Raw genomic sequence first — 20,275 nt, 5'->3', positions numbered from 1 at the left:
GTTCTGCGTTTTTTATGTCTCGCTGTATGTGATGTTGCAGCACTGCATTTAAATCGGAACCGCGCAAGGAAATTGTTTATAGCCTTAAACCCCCTAGCCTTTGTGTTGTTTCTCACTTCTACTGTTTTTATCAAAATGCCTGCATAAGTGTCTTTTGTGCTAACTGATTTTTTTCAAGAGTGGATGTTACCATAGGCCAAAAGGCTCACTCACGAATAAACCCACACAGCACCCACTCACCACACACGAGTGAGTGGTGTGTGAGCCTCACCATCATTTCAGTCCGGCGAGTGCGAGTCTGAATGAGTGTGAGCGCCACTCGCAGTGAGCCCCGCTCACCACTCACGAGTTTGAGCACCACTCAACACTCGTGAGTAGTGAGGGCTCATTGATATATCACTGAAACTCACATTCCATACTTTGGTTAAAAATAACGTCGCTACTCAGCAAAACACATAAAAAAAGTTTAGTGCCAATCTGGGAGAAAAGTAAGTAACATAAAGAGGATCGAAGAGCGATCCTGAGAGGTGCCATGCAGACAAAATACAAGTTTATTTTATTCGAAAGATTTGGTGTTTTATAGTGCCCCCAGCGCTTGACCGGCCCCAAAAGATGCTTTATTAACTGATAAATTAATAAATTTCGGTTAACATTTGGTTCTCCCGCCAAATCGTCGGTTTCGTAACGTCTGCGATGACGTAACAAGGACAGGTCTTCAAGCGAACGTTAGTGCGCTGTCAGGCTCCGCAGCGGAGTGCGGAGCCTTGTTTACCGTCAGTCCTCCTAGATGGTGCCACTATACTGCGCCGAACCACTGCCCGCCTTTGCTCTGTGCTTGAGCGTATTTACACCTGGCTTAGTTTTTTTACACTAAAACATAATCGTTTGGTCAAACATGGGGTATCCTCGACAACAGGGTCACGTAAGACAATGTCGCTTACGGCAATCGAACAGTGTCGTGGGAGCAACGCCAAAGCGCCGGACTGCTATGCGGCTGTAACAAGCATAGTGAGCGCAGTACCAACAGGAGTACGCACTGGTATATCTAAGTTTACGTGTACTTTCACAGCTACCATTGTTTACTCCACCATTCTTACTGCTAAAGAAGAATAGCATGACATTTAGGCGAAAATAGCTCGGTCTGCAAGCTTATAAGCCCTGACTAACTTGCTTTTGTTTTTGCCATGCTCAGCCAATCTAACGGCTGTGCCTATGACGTCATATGTTTTAGTGCGCGAAATGAGCTAGTGAGCCACATGGACATTCCTTTTTTTCTAATTATGTAGCTTATTTGAGCGAAGTTTACGTTAAAAGTGGTGTCAGTATGATTCTAACGAGGCAATCTTTCTAATGAACCAAACTTGTGTTTTGTCTGCATGACCCGTTTAATAAATATGCACTGGAGAAATAGTTTCAAAAATATCTTCAGTATTATTTATGCATAAAGCAACCACAATGAGAACACAGAAATACTATTTTCAAAATTGTTATAGAAATCTTGAAGAAGAATGAAATAATAAAACGGAATCGAGAAACCGGCCTTAATACACAATTACAGGAGAAACCGTTTCCAAGATATTGAGTCCATTTGTGATAATGAGTAATAAAAACAATAATAGGAACATCAACAAACCTGAAACTTATTTCAACTGTTCACTTTGTTTCTCTTTTTGATTTTTTGTTTTTCAGTCAATCATTGGCAAGCTAGAATCTCTCTGCATCGAAATCACCCTCCAGTGATACGTGCGGGTGCGTAACTGTTCGTGTGCTGATATTTCCGCGCACTGAAGGTTCGTGTGAAAATACCCTAACAAAAACGTGTTATTCTATTGCTTACGTTCCGAAGATTTTGAATTGTGTTATAGTTGATTATTTTGCTTTATTCAATGATTTGTTACTACAATTATTACTTGAGAAATTGGTGGCCGTGAAGTCATTTTCTTACAGGGAAGCTGTATATCCCTTGTTGGTATGCATTTCTTCTTGTCGTGATCCGTCAGCAGGATTGTTCAGCAGAATACGCTGTGCGGCAAAGCGAAATTTTGCCAAATCTCGACGTGTGGGCGCTCGTTCTTCGCCGCCAACAGAAACGGCCGCAGCGGCCATGATCAAATGGACGTCCTTGAGATCAGCAGCACAGCTCTTTACCCACTGATCTACTGCTGCCGGTTATGTACCAAAACAGAATTCATCATCATCATCATCATCATCATCACCAGCCTATCTACGCCCACTGCAGGGCAAAGACCTCTCCCATTATACTCCAATTACCCGGTCCTGTGCCAACTGTAACCAATTTATCCCTGCAAACTTCTTGATCTCATCTGCCCATCTAACTTTCTGCCGCCCCCTGCAACGCTTGCCTTCTCTAGGGATCCACTCTGTTACCCTTAATGACCAACGGTCATCTTGCCTTCGCATTACATGCCCTGCCCACGTCCATTTCGTCTTCTTAATTTCTACTAATATGTCCTTAACACGCGTTTGTTCCCTGATCCACTCCGCTCTCTTCTTGTCCCTTAATGTTACACCTATCATTTTCCGCTCCATTTCCCGCTGAGTCGTTCCCAATTTAGGTTGAACCCTCTTCGTGAGCCTCCAAGTTTCTGCCCCGTAGGTGACTACCGGTAAGATGCAGCTGTCATACACTTTCTTCTTCAGGGACAATAATTGTCTCAGGTAATGAATAGCAGCCTACCATTGTCCCTGAAGAAAACAGAATTAACACTGTTCAGTTACATTTAATATTCAGCCACAGAAGCTGTTTAGCGCTGCTTCTATATCGGTAACCATCGTGAACGCGACTTTATGCTGCTTGTTTTTCTTTGTTTGTTTGTTTGTTTGTTTTTTGTCCCGTCGTCCTTCCTTACCGCATTCGGGGTTTTCCCAAACTCGGGCCAAGAGCCGTCCATCTGTTCTTCGTTCCGACGAGAAGGCGGTTGCAGTGGTCGGTAATTGTAATGACTTACCATGCGAGCATTGCTTTCAGGACGCAAGTGCTCGCGAGCTCCCGGCGACAAAGCCGGCGATAGCACGACGTCACCACGTCGTCTTCTGCCGGACGTATTGCCTCGACACGCGCATGAATCGAGGTACCCTAGCCGGACGCCGGTGCTAGCGCGCCACCAGCCGCGGAAAAACGCTTCGTCACGTCTGTCTAGACAGACCAGCTGGGCTCAATAATATCCCCAGTGCATTTCCTTTTCTTCTTTTCTCTTGAACCACTTATGTATGTATGTATCTGTCTAGACAGACGAGTGAAGAATCGTCTGCAAGCCTTCGCTCGCAGACGATGTTTCAGCTGCCGCACCTCTGGGGCGCTCAGAGCGCCTTCGTTCCCGTGATCTTGGATGTCGGGCCGTTTTACCCAGTTGCCTGCGTGGGAACGCATGGTAAATTGTTGGGAATACCTTCCTCAATGGGTGTGACAGTTGTGTGGATCTGTGTAGTAGTGACAGAGACGTGGTGACAGAAAAGACGACTGATACCCGTCGGTGCGTGCAGCGAAGTTTCCTTCGGTATTCATTGGCCTCTGAACTGCGGTGAAATTAACCTTCCTGCTGTTCGGAAGCTTCAAAAGGTGACATGGCTGGGTTTACGATTTCCAAACCAGGTGTTAGAAGGCAAATTGGCCACAACTAAAATTCTCCGCGTCGGGAGCTGCAGTGGGCGTAAGGTATGTTTTTGTGTCACCCGTAGTGGTGATGGAGGAGACGGCAGGTCAGGAGAAAGTTAGAGGACATGCTCCGGGACCTGTGTGATGACTAATGATGATGATACATGGACTTTCCTGCGGAAGTTGTGTGCCGTCGGCTGGCTGGAAGGATGGCTCAGCATCGAACCAAGATTGCCGGTAAGCTTACTATTCAAACCGTAATTTTTCCTGAATGATAACCCGCTCATGGGAAGTTAACAATGCCACAGTAGTTGGGGCAAACGGGATGAGGAAATAGCAAGTTTTTCTTTTCTTTTTTTTTTCTTTTTTTTTTTGTGGCTGCACCTTGTGCACCCTGTTGAGCTTAGTTTTTCCGTACAGCGTTTGTGAATCACCGTCACTGATGTAAGGACAGAGCAATTTCAGCACTTCGTAAGGTTTTGGAACGGCAGTACAGCACTGTATTTTTTTTTTTTTTTTGCGTTTCGGAGATCGGTTACTACGGTCGGAAACGGCTCTAACAAACTGCCGCCGAAACTTCTACATATGGAGATATATGGAACATATACACCTCGTGAACTTCCAGCGAAAACGCCGGTGACGCCGGGACATGGCGAAGGTGGGCTTTGAGTGCAACGTCAGTGCTCCAGGTGAAGTGCTTCGTAAGCGGCGCTTAGCGTCGCTTTGCGTGCTTTCATTTGCAGGCTGCTCCTTTCTTAACAGTCCCGCTTCGCGAACGCTCCCGCTCCCGCACGAGGGCTGTTAAAGAAGGTAGTCTTTCTTGGGCTACTTAAACCCGAAAATTTTGTTCTGTCTGTCTGTCTGTGTCTGTCTGTCTGATGTCTGTCTGTCTGTCTGATGTCTGTCTGTCTGTCTGTATGTCTGTCTGCCTGTCTGTCAAAGTGAGTGAGTGAGTGAGTGAGTGAGTGAGTGAGTGAGTGAGTGAGTGAGTGAGTGAGTGAGTGAGTGAGTGAGTGAGCGGGAGTGAGTGAGCGGGAGTGAGTGCTTGAGGAAAAATATATTTTCAGTGAGTGGGAGCGAGTGACGTCAAGTATTGCCGAGTTATGTATATTACTTCTATTTCCAGCGAGAAGGAATTGGTGTTTGTTTCTTACCAGCTTCAGTGTTTCTATACACCTTGGCCATGATCGTAGTAGTCAACAACCCGCAGCATTTCAACTGCCTTGCTTTTATTGTAGCGTAAGCTACACTGGCCGAGGTTGAGCAGTTTCGCGTGGGCCGTGAAGGGCCGTTCTGGGCAAGCGCGAGGAGCATTGGATTGGTTTGGATCGGATCAGATCAGATCGGATCGGATCGGATCGGATAGGATGGGATCGGATCAGATCGGATCGGATTGTATTGGATTGGATTGGATTGGATTGCATCGGAATAATTTGGATTGTGTTGGATTGAAATCCAATCCAATTGGAGTACGGGTGTGTAGCGAATTGGGTCTGCACATTCGCCGGTCTGCGCCTTCCAGGGGAGTAACGTCATAGCCGCGGCAGACGCTCTGGCGCCGGCGCGTGCCTAGCTGTGCGCACCGTTGCGCAGTAGCTAAGTCTGACGCTGCGCCGGAGCCGCTTGATAGCCGTTTCGCGTGGCTCCTGGAGAGCCGTGCTTCGCATGCGCGAGGAGCAGTGACTGCACTGGACTGGACTGGACTGGACTGGACTGGACTGGACTGGACTGGATTGGATTGGATTGGATTGGATTAGATTGAATTGGATTGGATTGAATTGTAAATCGTTTTATCAGCCAATACTAGACAGCCAGGAAGCCTAAGAATAGCCAGCTGAACCTTAGCTCACGCAACGTATACCCTGGCATATCCGAGCTAAGCCACTGCTAATTTTTAATTTCAATTTTAAGTCAAGCTTCCGTGCGTGCGGTTTGCTGTTTCCATGAAAGATGGTGGAAATCTGTAGTATATATACTTCCATAGAGACGATCCCGTTAGTATGTCCTCAGCTGTGGGTTTTGGGGCTTTTACTTTTCCTAATTGAACTAGAATCTTTTTTGTGGTGATGATCTAGCTCAACATATTTTTAATCTTTGTATAATAATCTGTTCTTCCGTCATTATTTCAATGAAAATAAAGAGCCGGCAAAAATGCAGCAACTCTCAAGTGGGGATAGTCCAATAAATTCTTATTAGGCCGCTCTGTTATGCACCTACCCCTCTAAATTCGGCTTTACTGTTATGCACACATGCGTTGTTGGGAAGACATTGCTTGAGGTGCCAGAGATCAGTCGTACCAAAGTAGGAAGGCCGTAGGGCCTTTTATTATACAGCTCCATAAGACGCCATGAAGACGCAATTCTCCGAGATTCTTTGAAATCAGCCGCACCACTGCACACAATCGTATTTCAGGAAGACATTTTTAGGAGAAATATAAGCCGTCGATGTCAAAGTATGAAGGCTCCGCCGCAATTTGTTAATACCGTATTTCTATGCAGTGGAAATGGGACACATCAAGCCTAACAGACGCACACACGGATTTCCTCGCTGAGTCTACATAGAAATGTGTATGTGCTTAAAATATATACAAGGCGTTTCCAGCTCTGAAACGCACCCAAATTCGGTGCTTCAGCTTTGTCAGGGCTGCGTGCAGCAGTGCACTGTGAGCTGTCGCTTAGTCAATGGCGACTTCACGAAAGCAAATCCAGGTTTTGTGAAGTGATTCTCGCGTGTTCAGTGCCTCTTGTCTTGCGTACGTTGCCGGACACGTGGTTGTATTGCGCCACAAAGTGATCAATGCCCTCCACAGCGCAACATGTATACTGCCTTATTCCCGATTGTCATCCTTTTTCTTTGAGCGAGTTTCTCGTAGAAACGCCAAACACACGGTTTCGTAACCTCACGCAAAGTCATTTCAATGTGCATGAGGTAGAAACTAAAAAAGAAGAGGCGAACCCCGCTGCTATATTGGTTCAGCTACAGGCGCCGAATTTGTGTTTTGCTCTAGGGGCGAAATTTGTTGCCTCAAAAGGTGTAATCAAGTGTATAGTGCAATCCAGGCGGCTATTATGTTGTCCCTGTGTCCCCCAGAGTCGTTGTAAACAACTTGTCTCACCTTGTTTTGTACTTGAAATTCCACCATATAATCTTGAATTGGAAAACTGTGTCTTCTTTACTGCATCTGAAGGACCACAGTAATTCTTCTCGTGAAAATAATATCTGAATATTAACAGCGAAATGTCAATCGATAAACGGAGAAACTATGTCAATTGTCAATCGATAACCTTTCAACTAAATTTTGTGTAACATCTATGTCGCGGGCTCAAAAATCTTCGCTCGTCATCCACCTTCACAGAATGGAATGCCTAATACTTTTTCTATGAAACAAAAATATATTTGGCTCACTTAGTAGGAGAACATCCAAGCCGTGCCTAGCATGTATATTGGCCGAAAGTAAATTTTTAAGATGTACAGAAAGAGGTGATGACGTCGAGAGGCGACATCGGCTGCATCTGCTCTGTTCGCCACATGTACAAACTATATATATATATATATATATATATATATATATATATATATATATATATATATATATATATATATATATATATATATATATATATATATATATATATATATATATATATATATATATATGTATAATTAGGTAGGGAGCCATACAACTTCCGATCAATAAATCTCCGACCACAAGGCAGTACTTGTTTCCCTCCCATGCGCAGTAAAAAAAACCGCACTTTGCTATCACTTCCTTCTTGGATTTTAACCAAGCCGACGATAATTCTATTATCGACACGTTAGCCGAAGTCTTTGAATCCTTTTCGGTCCTAAGCATCAATACCAATATTGATCTTTCCTTTTGGTCAGCGCATTCGAAAGCCTGGTTAAATCTTGCATAGAACGTTTCGTTCCTACTAAAACAAAAAAGAAAAATGTTGACGTTCCCTGGATGAATCGTGAAATTCTTCATTTATCGCGTCGCGTTCGCCGGCTAAGGTGTTCCAAATCTACTAGTAGCCCGCAGAGTATAGCCGAATTCGATAAGGCAAAGAAACAACTCGGGAGTAAAATAAAGTGCGCTAAAGATTTCTTCGGAGTAGAGTTACAACGCCTGCTAACAACAAATCCCCGCAAATTTTGGTCATCAATATTTCCTAAAAAACACAGTGTCAAATTCGTTTAAAATAAACGACATTATCAATGATCCCGTTATTATCTCTACTGCCTTCAATACTTTCTTTCATTCCGTGTTTAGCCGCGACAACGGCCAGTGTCCAGAGTTCGTTAGCCGTAACCCTTCCATATCCTTGGATGATGTCACAGTTAGCGAGGAAGGTGTCCTCAATCTTATCCTGAACCTCAACACAAAGAAATGCAGAGGACCAGATGGAATTCCCAAAATGTTTCTTGTTCGGTACGCTTTGTGGACATGCCGCTACCTAACTATCATATTTAATAAATCATTTGAAACATGTACAGTCCCGAGTTGATGGAAAATAGCAAATGTGTTGGCATTATACAAGTCCGGCGACAAGCAACTATTCAGTAATAATAGACCGACATCACTTTCACCTTACTTGTGCAAATTGCTCGATCATATAAACTACAAACACATAATAGAGTATTTGGAAAGGAATAACATACTGTCTAACGTTCAACAGGGGTTCCGTCGAGGCTTCCGTACCATCACCCAGCTAACCGAATTCGCGCACGACATTGCTTACAATCTGAACTGCGGAAACCAAACTGATGCTATATTCATCGACTTTTCGAAAGCTTTCGATACAGTGCCTCACTAAAAACTCATCTGCAAATTAAAAGCCATTTTAAATAACACAAAGATCGTCAATTGGATTTCGCATTTTCTGAGCAATGGCTCGCAATATGTAGACTATAACGGAGCCGAATCACCAGTTTCCAGTGTGGCTTCCGGTGTTTGCCAGAATTCTGTACTTGGCCCTTTGTTATTCATACTCTACATAAACGACCTGCCCTATAACATCAACTCGAAGATTCGTTTTTACGCAGATGATTGCGTCTGATACAACACAATCACAACAAAACAAGATCATCATCGCCTTAATCACTCTCTGCATTTTGTGCATGGTGTGAGTCATGGCAGATGACTATCAATTTTAGTAAAACCGTAGTCATGTCGTTCACCCATAGCGCATCGCCGTCCGATTTCACGTACTTTTCCAGGGGTGTCGAATTATAAAAATTAAAGCCGTTCCACTCAACGTGAAAGCTGTCGTAAATGCAGAGCAGTGATTCGCCATAACGGCCTGTGGCGGCCGTTATCCGCTTACTGCTACTACCCAGCACGCTCTTCGCCTCCCTGGCTCACTTCTCTCTTGATGAATTGAACGGAGGTTTGTCCAAAGCAGTTCAAATTTCCCGCCTTCGCAGTGCTCGCGCGCCCCCTGCCTGGAACGAACAGCGCGAGCGGTTATCGCACGTGCCGGCACCTTACTGCGCAGTCCACAACGCGTTGTTTTTGGCGGTCCCATCTCCCCGCGAGGGCGACTCGAGTAAATGCGTCGCATAGGGGGTGGGTGTATTGCGCTAACGTTTAGTGTTTGGGGAGTTGGTGGTAGTGAATGCGTTGTATCAGCAGCTTCTTGACGTAGTTTGAATGAGTCAAGGATATAAGGCGCGTTCGTAGCCTCCCATTCTGTGTCGGCTTTGTGGCGCAGTGGGTAGAGCACCATGTACATTGCGTTCCGCCCGCAGGGTCGAGGGATCGAAACCAGGCGCCGGATAGTATTTTTTTTTATGTAGTGTAGGGGGAGGGGTGCGGACAACGAGGGTGCGGACTACGACGGACGTCAACGCGGGTGACATCGTGAGTTACTGAAATGCTCTGCATTTAAAAGGTCCCACACTACAAATATTTAGGCATCTGCTTTACCAGTAATTTGTCATGGTCCAAACATATCGATTTCATCTCTACCAAAGCACAAAGAAAACTTCGCTACCTGAAACGTACACTGACTCAGGTCGCTCAAGACACAAAATTATTAATGTATAACACAATAACACCCCCGATATTAGAATATGCTTCCATCGTATGGAATCCACACAAACAATGTGACATCAACCGCATCGAGGCAGTGCAAAAGAAAGTCGTCCGGTTTATCTGCCGCAGATACGACCGCAACGTTTCCCCAACCGCAACCCTACCATCGCTTAGCCTAAAAACACTGTCTGCCCGCCGACACATCGATTCACTAAATTTTTTTTCACGGCGTCGTTCATTCTACGCATCGTTTATCCACTTGCGAGTATATCAGCCTGGCCAAACCTTCGACAACAAGAAGCAGTAACCCCTTGAACATTTCCCCTTATCACCCACGCATCAACACGTTTAAGTTTAGCTTTTTCCCCCGCACCATAGAAGCATGGAATTCATTGCCAGGCAGCGTCCGTTCCTTTCAATCACAGAAATTTTCGGCAGCAATTGAAAATGACTAATCTATGCCTAGTTAATATTTTTTGTGGTTTGTTTCTTTTTGCAAACTTTGTGTATCAGTGCATAGGTGTAAAAATGTGTTATTTGTAGGGCATGTTGATGTGTGCACGGTATACTTGTGTTTCGTGTGTTATACATACTCTCTCAATATGTACACATGTGACCTGGCCCATTATAAGTTTTCTTTACTGTCGCGTTCATTCCGCGTCCTGCTCTGCCTGTGTGGCAAATAGACTGTATATTTTATTCATGTATGGCTGTATCCTTTTTTTCCTAATTCGATATTTTGTACCTAGCCCCCCTCCTGCAATAGCCCCAAAGGGGCTGCAGTTTGTTCAAATAAATAAATAAATAAACAAATAAATAAATAAATAAATAAATAAATAAATAAAAAAAAATAAATAAATAAATAAATAAATAAATAAATAAATAAATAAATAAATAAATAAATAAATAAATAAATGATAGGGAACACAAGAAAAGAAAACTTCGAACAAGGTAGCGACCACAGTTGTTGGCAACGTTTCAGCAAGAGACTTTCCTTCGTCAAGGCAAACACTCGTCTCAGTAAAATCGACATTTGGGCTTGTTGGTGTTGATACATCGTTAAGCAGCGCTTGAAACAGGACGAAAGCAAGAAGACACACACGACAGCGATAACTCGCAACTGATTTTATTACGCATAAACACAAATATATACTAAGAATGAACACGTGCCAGGTCAACCCCTCGAAGTGCGGTTTGATAAACACAATATTACAATGGTTACATGATTTTGCTTCAAAATACAAAGTTTACAGTGTTGACATAAAACAAACAACCCACAAAACGCCTAAGTTAATGCACTCGATAAGAAAATACATTCTTTTTCATGTAATGCCACCGACGCGTGGCTGACGCGCTTTTCATCGTTGTTTTCTATATAAAAGCTTCAATTATCTCTAGTGTCAATTGGTGATTGTGCCGCCCCAACACGCTTATGTTCTCAAACAGTGGACAACATTGAACTTGGTTCTTATCTGTGTGAGTCGCGCAATGCCGAGTGATGAGTGCATGAGGGTTGTTCTGGAGTGACCTCCGGTGCTCCATGAGTCGAACATTATACACCTGCCTGACTGGCCAATATAAAGGTTATCACATGATAAGGGCAATGAGTACACAATTCCCGTGTTGCACGGGACAAATGGCGATGATGCTTAACATTACAAGAACCGGTAACTAGGTAAAGGAAAACAAATGCTACCGGCTTCTTTCTTGACCTCCAGCTTACAGACACCTTCTGATAACTTCCCCTTCCACCTGTTTGGCTTAGGGCGTTTGGAAGAGCCGTGCTATAGGCCGCGTGACGTGGCAACAACCACCTTATTACCCTCTCCTTCAATGAACTGACGAAACCTCACTTTCCGCTTACCATCTGCGCAGCTAAAACTATGCACCTTTTCTTCCTCCCCGAAATCTCCCCCCCTCACACTCTAACACCAATCCTGCTCCTACACTCCCATTCCTTCACTCTCATTCCCTTTCTCTCCTGGGGAACTAACCCCGTATAAGGTGTGCCAGCTAGGCGAGTGTTTGCCCTGACGAAGGCAAGCCTCTTTCTGAAACGTTGGCAACAATCGTGGCCGCTACTTTGCTTGTTCCAAGTGCGCACATTAAAATAAACGCACAGAAGACGTACGATATAAGCACACCATAACAGAAAACAACAACGCGGTAAAGCTTAGCACGTCTACTGCGTGGCGTATTACATAACACACGCGTCTATCTGGTTTGAAGCGCTCAGGGATTTGGAAATAAGCACCACGCTTTTTTTTTACTTCCTTTACACCTAGAAGAGCCTCCAGCACTGGGTGTACAGCATGAAAGTTCTTTTTGAGCGTGTGGTGATCTCTGCTATTTCACTTCTTCCCAATCAGCGGAAACGCTACCTCAGGTGTGAAGCGATTCTGTTCACAGTTTTTTCTGCTGCCAAGCAGCCGGGTGTTTACAGATAACGGGGTATGCAAACAATATGCAAAAGCGCCGCTCCGGGAGGCCACGCGGTGAGAGGTATACGGGACGCTGCATTAAGACGTGATTTATGGGTCCTGCATACATTTTTTACGCCGCGCCGCAAAAGCTTCCCGTGCCGATGACGGCCGCTCTTCCAAATGAAGCTCGTGCAGTCGACCACACCGGCATTATAAAGTGCCTCGCTGACTGAGTCCCCGGGCGTTATTAAATTGCACGGGCCGGCCAAATCCAGAAGCGATAAAATACAAGCTGCGACGTGCGACTGTTTTTGTTCCCGCTGCAGCATGCGCTTGTATAGTAGTATCTGTGGGTATAACGTGCGATAACTGAGGCGGACGGAGTCGTTTATGTAGCGATATACGTTTGTGCGTTGTCGCAGATGGTGTACAGCTTAAACACACGTATTTCGTTGACACAGTTATATGTCTTCACAAAATTGTACTTGTTGTTACAGCCATAAAAATGCTGAACTCCGTACAGGCGAATGGGTAATGCACGTCACATCCCAGCGACCAAATTTTGCACTCGTAGCCGGGGGTAATGATGGGTACAGGGCTACAAGTTAATTACAACCATGCCAATTCGTGTAAACACAAGTTCTCTGGCGGTCGCGTCAGAAATTTTATGGCAGAAAATGTTTTAAACGGAGCGTGTTTATCTTGAGCTCTCAAAACACTTCCAGGGGACGTTTATTATACGGTATGATGTATACCTATCTCAAAGCAAAATTTAATTGTTGCGTATGAAAAGCCGAGTATCATTGAAATGCACGATAAAAATTTTAAATGAGGACACAGAAAATAGAGGGTAAATTTAATGAACATTAGATAATTCTATTGTGTGTTCGTGTGTGTGTGTGTGTGTGTGTGTGTGTGTGTGTGTGTGTGTGTGTGTGTGTGTGTGTGTGTGTGTGTGTGTGTGTGTGTGTGTGTGTGTACGTGTGTGTGTGTGTATGTGTGTGTGTGTGTGTGTGTATGTGTGTGTGTCTGCGCGTGCGCGTACGTGCGTGCGCGTGCATGCAGTCTTTCAGTTTCAGTAGATAGTAAGCGCTGGTGTCGTTTCCCTTTCTCGTCCCTAGGTCTGTTTGCGCTTAAGTTTCACTCATGGATGTTCACCAACTAGCTCGTCTCTCCATTTTGCTGCATAAATGAGAACCCAAGCACGTAAAATCAACTGTATTGTGGTTCCTCGGCGGTAGAATAATGAGGAACTTCGAGCATATTTAGTTATGCTATTACTAAACATAAATGCAACCAAAGTTTGGAATGTTCGGACTAGCATGAAAAGAAATCATTCGATTAGTGCGTTCAGTTCCTGTTTTAGCACGCGTGTTTCAGTTTTTAGGTGTATTAGTACAATATGCCACACATACGCTTTCATGACGTTTGCATGTCCACCAGAATGAGAGACGAAATGACGCTTTCTCGCCGCGTGTCGTTCGCTACTAAAGGAAGAATTGTACTGGGGATGAGCGCTGTGTGCTTGCGTGACCTGCCGTCGTATTCCTCGTACTCGTAAGGGCAATTTACCCAGAGCTTTCTATTTTGCGCACAGTTCCTTGCTCAGCAGCAGTACGAATACAGTGTTGTAAATAAAAAATGAGGTGGGCGCAGGCAGAGGGCGATAGCTGTGGTGAAGAGGCAGACGAAGCTGCGCCCACTGCCTCGCTGGGACTGTGTTCCATGGCTTCCGAGAACGGGACGTCTGGGTTGTGCTTCCTCTGCTTGATCCGCCACACGCTGGTACCAGGTCAACCTCCCCAGAATCCAGGGTCCACGTCTTGGTCCAGGCAGAAGATGCGCCCGCAAGGTCTTTCTCCCGCACTACCTGGGCCCGACCGTTTGGAAGCCGCGGGAGGCAGTCAGAGGCTACTTGTGGGCCTCCCGCAGACGGACCGGAAGAACGAGTGATGGTGTCTGTGCAGCAAGCTTCTTCCCAGTGTACGAGCGGCTTTGGTACCATTACGTCTTTCCTGGAGCACCAGAAGACACCTGCCATCATTGAAGCACCGCGCATTCTCTCAACGCCATAGCTAAAACGAAGTGTGCAAAACGAGGATGATTACATTTATCAGTAGCGACGTGGATCTGGGACGCGTGACACGGGGCGATACCACTTTTGTTCTCGGCGCTCCTCACGGTCTTACCGTTCATCCAAAAAAAGGAGCCACTGCCCGCACTCACCTTCAGATCACCCGTACCCCAGGCCATGGCGCACGAGCAGGGCGAAATTACCACCATGATAAGCTTGAGCCCTACATGATGTTGCCTACCTCTGCTCTTCGTTCGACCACCGCCTATGTGAACATTTCGACAAATTCATTACCGCCTGATCGATAAAACATAAATTAGGCGCCCTGGTCAAAGGATGAACTTCAAGGCCAATCCTTGCCTTCCTGGCCGGGGGCAGTGCATTATAAATAAAGAATAAGATTGGCGCAGGCATAGGCTGATAGGTGGGGTGAAGAGGAAGACGAAGCTGCGCCCACTGCCTCGCTCAGGGTGTGTTCCATGGCTTCCGAGAACTGGGCGTCTGGGTCGTATTTAGCCTGCTTGATCCACCATATACAGTACTCTGAAATCTGTAAAAAAGTCCTCGCTGACTTTGAGACTAAGCGGCCTTTCTTCTCCGCACTCCTAACCTTGTGAGATAATGTGACACCATACAGCTAAAGCTTCGTGTAGTTTGTTCGTCGCTTTGTAACGACAGTTGGCCGTCCATGTCATTTTAGCGAAGCTGCGGCTGCCTGGATGGTTTCTTCACTAGTTACACTGCACGTGGACCTGCGGGTTGAGTTACGCACCATGCAGGCTACAACGCCGTAAGACAGTGCTCAATTCAGACTGACCTTTTGGGTCGGACATCATTTACGGCCATGATTATGAGGCTGGACGGAGGGGTGGATTAATTGTCTCACTTGAGTAGGCGTTAATTTCCTTCAAACGGGGGAGAGGCAGTTGTGATCTCCCCCCTTTCCTCGTTAATCCGCCTCTAAGGGCAGGGGCAACCTTTGTGTGGCGCGTGTAGGGCAATTGTCACGACAGTAATCGTTTTTTAATAAGCGAATTTGATATGTGCCTTGGTTGAGTGATAAATACATTCATGCGTACGTGCTGACGCCACGAAGTCTCTCCATGGATACTAACTTTCAGTCACTCGATGTACGTTCTATGGTGGCGTAGTGACAATCGTCCCTAAGCAAAGCAGACCGCCCTTCATTTCGTTGCTGGCGCCAGGTAGGAACCTGCAGCGCATGACTTCTGTACGCACGTTTTCTCGGAGGAGCATTTGGTCATCACAATATGCGGCCTGGACAATTCTTTTCCGGGAAGAATTGATCCTGAATTTTTTTTAAAGCGCTTGCGCAAAAGCGCTTACAGGCACACAAAAGTGGGTACAATACAGCCTCTGGCGCTCTTTCATGGGCGTCTGCCTATGGATGTAGCACTACTTGTTGAAATTAGCACTTAGTAACAGAATCAACTTCAGCTTCATATGCTTCTGATAGAGAAAATAGCTGCAGAGACAAAGTCAGCGTATAAAGTTTCTTCTTGTTATGCTCACAAAATGTACCAGCGGGTCGCGTGTCAAAATGTGTGAACTGTTCCACGCAGCCAGCGACCGTGAGGCCAAAGTAAACGGCGAAAGAATATGAACAATTGTCATGGAGAGAGTACACCGCGTTAGGAGAACGCTTGCATTCCGGTGAGCAAATATGCCCTCAAAGGAACATGCTCGAGGGACAGGCAACTTCGACCCACGCCTCTCTCACATCGTCAACTGTCGAGAGACCAGTAGCTGAACGTTCGGTACTCTGGATATTTTGCAAGAATTAACTTAGCAATAAGTACAAAAACAAGGGACTATCTTGCACGTCAATTTTTTTCCCCTGGACAAATCGAAGGAAAATTGCCCCCACTAGGCTGCTGCGGGAGAGCAGAAAACTTGCACGCTCGTACCGTTAACGGAGTCTGGCGTACGTGCGGCACGCTCTTTGGGAGCTACCGTTGAGTTAGAGCCATTGCAGCACCATTCAAAACTTGCAGTTCTTACTACGTGCGCGCATTCACTACAGCTTAGATGAATTGGCCGCGAATATAACGAACAGTTCCACAGACGACCTTTACAAGAGCAGTAGCGCTAAACCGCTAATAATGGGTAGTGCACAACGACGCATGCATGAATTCAAGCACCTCGATTCCATGTTGGTGGATGAGAGTACCAGCCCAGGAGCGTCGTTAGCGTAGTCACGCACTTTATCGATTCCGTCAGTTCCCTGTAATTTATAACCCGATTTACGCATGGCGTCGACAAGCGGTGCCAGCTATCGTAACAGCCCGCTGCTTGTATTGATTTTACCTGCACACGCAGACGCAACGGACATTAACAACAACCACGACCACAAAAAGGAGGCTCGCACTTTTTGGTAACGAGAAATTTTCAGCGAGGTGGCGGGAGGAGTTACACATCATGCGTGAACTTCTTTCTTTTTTGCCGACGAAGAAAAAATGGCCCGCCTATCTCGTTTAGTACTGTGTTTTCTTTTAGTGAGCATTGTTATGCTTAGAGACCCGCATGCTCACTGTATTATCTATTGTAGCGTATTAATCCGTACAGTCGCTCCAGGCCCGCGTCGCGGCGCGTAAAAACCGTCGATTTGCAGGAATCAATAACGTTATACCTAACCTAACCTAAGCGAGATCAATTTTTGCCGCTTTTAAGCACTGCCCAAAAACATACTAAAACATGTAACCCACTTTGAATGTGTTCACTCCAAATCCCCTTCGGTCTATTGGGCCATCATGTGGGCCATTTCCGGCTTGTTTTGCTCCACAAATGACGAATGGCCGTTATTTGCAAGCTTCGTCTTAGTTGAATAATAACGCTTTAATAAACATTTTGAGGTGAGAAATAATCCACCAAGACGGCGAGTTGCCGTTACTTGAATACTGTGTTTTAGCCAGCGAAAACAGGGTGACCGGCTCTTCCTCGTTCTCCCTTGTCCACCCTTTTAGCTATATACATAATATGCTGGAATACACACAGTCACATCTTAATGTAACATGTCCTCTGCTATGGATTCCTGTTATCGCACCATCAATCGCATCCGTCGCAAAGGGCCTACAATGGTAGTAGGGATTATGGAGTGGCACAACGACCCATTTTGGCAACCAGCTCCCCTCATTGGAGGAATTTTTGCCTCGATCGCGAAGAGCCAGACCAAAGCTTAAATGTGGACACCCCAGACAAGAACCGCCGTGATTAAGCAGCCCAGGGAACGGAGCCATGAGTATACTCATGTAAGGGAAGGGGGAGGGGGGGGGGGGGGCGTTTGGGGTATGGTGAATTAAGGTATTGCATGAGCTCTTTTCGGCGCTAACAAATTTCAATAAACGCTGCTTTTTAACCCTAGGCTTTGGACACTAGCTGTGCTAGTGTTCTTGTAACCCGGACGTTAAGTTACCGATCTACTTGGAAAGTACTTCATTAATAACGGCCAGTGAAACTATCATTATGTGCCCCTTCTCTTCTCTTTGCGTGATGCGGATCCATCCTTCGAAATTTGACCTGACTGTTCTTATTACTGTTGGGTAAAATAGTGAAAGCAGTAATCGTGGCAACACTTGCTCGGAACGAGAAAGACAAGTCACAGCGTACGCCCCTCCAAGGTGATGTCCAATGATCATCGCTTCCAAAAAAATGAAGGAAGCTCACACTTATAGTAACCATGATGGAGTAAAGGTCGTTGCGGCAGAGAAGAAGAAGCAAATCGGCTTCAATCATGAACGTTAACCATCTTGATAGTCGTGAAGGTTGCGTACAGGTTCGCTACCTTCAAATATTACGCGTTAGTGTGAGCATCCTCCATTTTTTTTTATGTTGTCTGAAGTTTTCTTGTTTTAAAAAGAATTTCCATTCTCAAAAAAATGTAGAAGGAGTATGTATACGTTTGTTCGTATGTATGTTCGTAATATAGCTGCCAGCACCTTCCTGTATGCTGTCCGAAGTTGGAGAGCAGCCCGTTAAGTCAGATTTTTTCCCTTTCTTTTTCCTTTCTTTCTACGCAAATTGTTTCAATTCGACGTCGAATGATCCGAGATGCTGACCTAAAGTGCATCGCGTCGGTGCACGCAATCAGCCAGGGGTGATGTCGCGGCGTTCTCTCCGCTTCCTTCCGCAGCAGTTCCTGCGTAATCTCTTTTAAAGAACGCTGGCTCCAATTCCCGAGGCAATAACGCGACCTCATCGCACACCGTGATCAAGGAACGCCAACAAGCGTCCCGCATCGCGTGTCCCTCCTCCTCCGCGCGTTTATCCTCAACTTCCTTTAAAGCGACAGCAAGAGTGAAACAAAATTGCTGGGGTACACAGTGAAGGGAGCGCATATTATTATGAAGCTTGGAGCGATTGGCAAAGCGCGAAGCGAAGCAACGAAAAGAGGAAAAAAAGAAACGAATCCAACCTCTCCAAACACGAATCCAGCACGGGCGAGGCATGGTGCATGGGAAGAAAGCGCAGCGGACCCTTAGGGGGCAGGGATAAGTAAAAGTTAACAAAAGGAAAAAGAGCACGAGTTCCCCGTGGGCACTTCGCTCGTTATTGAAATCGCGCTTGGCTTTGCGACGGGATCGCTGAACCCATCAAAATACAAAGCGTATGCGCGAAGCTGGAGGCTGTGCCAACACCTCCTTAATAAGAAGGCCGCGCACCTTGTGCCCCCCGTTTTCTCGAAGCTGTGCGGTTTGCCTAAAACCGTTCCATGTAAACATCTGTGGACTGGCGTTTCCTTGGGTCTTTTTATCTCGCTTTTAAGGCAAGCAGACCAACAACACAATGATGAGGCTGCAAGTAGGCCTTCCGCTCATCTAAGCGCTGTTGGCTGTAAGCGGGGGAGGGGGGGGGGGTTGTCATGGTAGGTAGGAAGGCGGACACACGCACGCACGCACACGCACACGCACACGCACACGCATGCACGCACGCATGTACAACAAGTGTTGCAGAAATTGGAAAGGTTCATTGGAATACCTTTTATTTTCCTCCTAAAAATTTACAGTTTCATCGGAGTCTTCTCTGTCACATGTCTTCGGTGATTATTAACATGCATGTCGGATGACTGGAAAACTCTCCGGAGCGAGGTTTTTCTATACGCTGCTTAGTAATGCTAGTGGAGGTCGAGTTGCCATATGGCTGATCCAAAGAAAGTATTTGGTGGATTTGGTACTCACAACGTCCCATTTCTGAAAATAAAATGAAGCAAATGTCTCACATATGCCGTATTTTTTTCTTTTTCATAATTTGCTTGCATACGCACATTCCACGTTTGCTTATGCACCTGCCGCCTCTCGTCCCGCGGTTTGGGATAGGCGTGCGAAAATCTGAGGTAGTGTCGTTACGATGTGGTTTTAGGGCGCAGCCCTTTGTCGACCGTTCGTTGGCTCAGCCGCATCGCCGTTGTCGTGACCGAGCGAACGATGGCTGGACCGACGAGTGCAAGAAAAAGCGAACGATGAAAGAACGCAAAGGAGGAGAGTGTCGCGTAATTGGGAGGGTAGGGCGGTTCGCCGTGGCGCCGCGAGCCAGCGCTCTCCGAAATTGTGCGGTGGGAGAGGGGAGGGGCAGTATGCTGTTCCCGCATGAGGTGCTCGAAGGCGCGACACTTGGCGAAAACGTCAGGGGGCGTGCGCGTGACTATGATGGGCATTCGCTTGAAACGTGAAACGCAGTTCGCGGTCCCTTCCTGAGGCGCACTTCGCGCCGCCGACGCAGGGGCTCATCATCGCTGCCGTCGAGAGAACCCACGAGTGAGTGCTGCCTCAGAGCACTGCTACTGCGCCCAAATAAAGCATTAGGGAGTATCGTGATCGCCAGCCAGTTTTTTACGCTGCCTGTAATATAACACCTACTAACGTTTAAGCAAAAGGTCTTGAGTGCACACCGCCAGCGGGACAGAATTTCTTTGTGTTGCACCCTTATTCAGGCCTGATGGCCGTATGCGTGTGTGTAAGACGTCGCCTTGTGGCTGGCGTGGCGTGTCGACAATTAGTCCTCGTCCGGCGGGTTGGACAAAAAGGCATATTAATGCTTGTGCACCTGTAACTGCTCTACAAGCGTTGGGCAAAAAGGCATATTAATGGTCGGTAACCTGTAACTGATCT

At 46.1% G+C, this 20,275-nt stretch overlaps 1 protein-coding gene across 4 annotated transcripts in view; it reads left to right on the top strand.

The window, feature by feature from the left end:
* The window catches only part of LOC144155113 (protein turtle homolog A-like), a 430,406-nt gene that overhangs the window by 54,285 nt on the left and 355,846 nt on the right, over positions 1–20,275 (top strand). For 3 of the 4 annotated variants that reach the window (XM_077686369.1, XM_077686367.1, XM_077686366.1), the window contains exon 1: positions 3,311–3,853. The exons of the other annotated variant lie outside the window; for it this stretch is intronic. In XM_077686369.1, coding sequence (XP_077542495.1) covers positions 3,781–3,853 — 73 coding nt within the window. In that variant the 5' untranslated portion in view covers positions 3,311–3,780. Of the gene's footprint in view, positions 1–3,310; positions 3,854–20,275 lie in introns of those variants that run through there. 4 annotated transcript variants of the gene reach the window in all.

This window comes from Haemaphysalis longicornis, unplaced genomic scaffold (genome assembly GCF_048455015.1).
Source record: "Haemaphysalis longicornis isolate Haplotype H1 unplaced genomic scaffold, Haemaphysalis longicornis Haplotype H1 scaffold_1, whole genome shotgun sequence".
Classification (NCBI taxonomy): Eukaryota; Metazoa; Arthropoda; class Arachnida; order Ixodida; family Ixodidae; genus Haemaphysalis; species Haemaphysalis longicornis.
The sequence above is the reverse complement of the archived record's forward strand: the minus strand, read 5'-3'. Positions and strand labels throughout refer to the sequence as shown.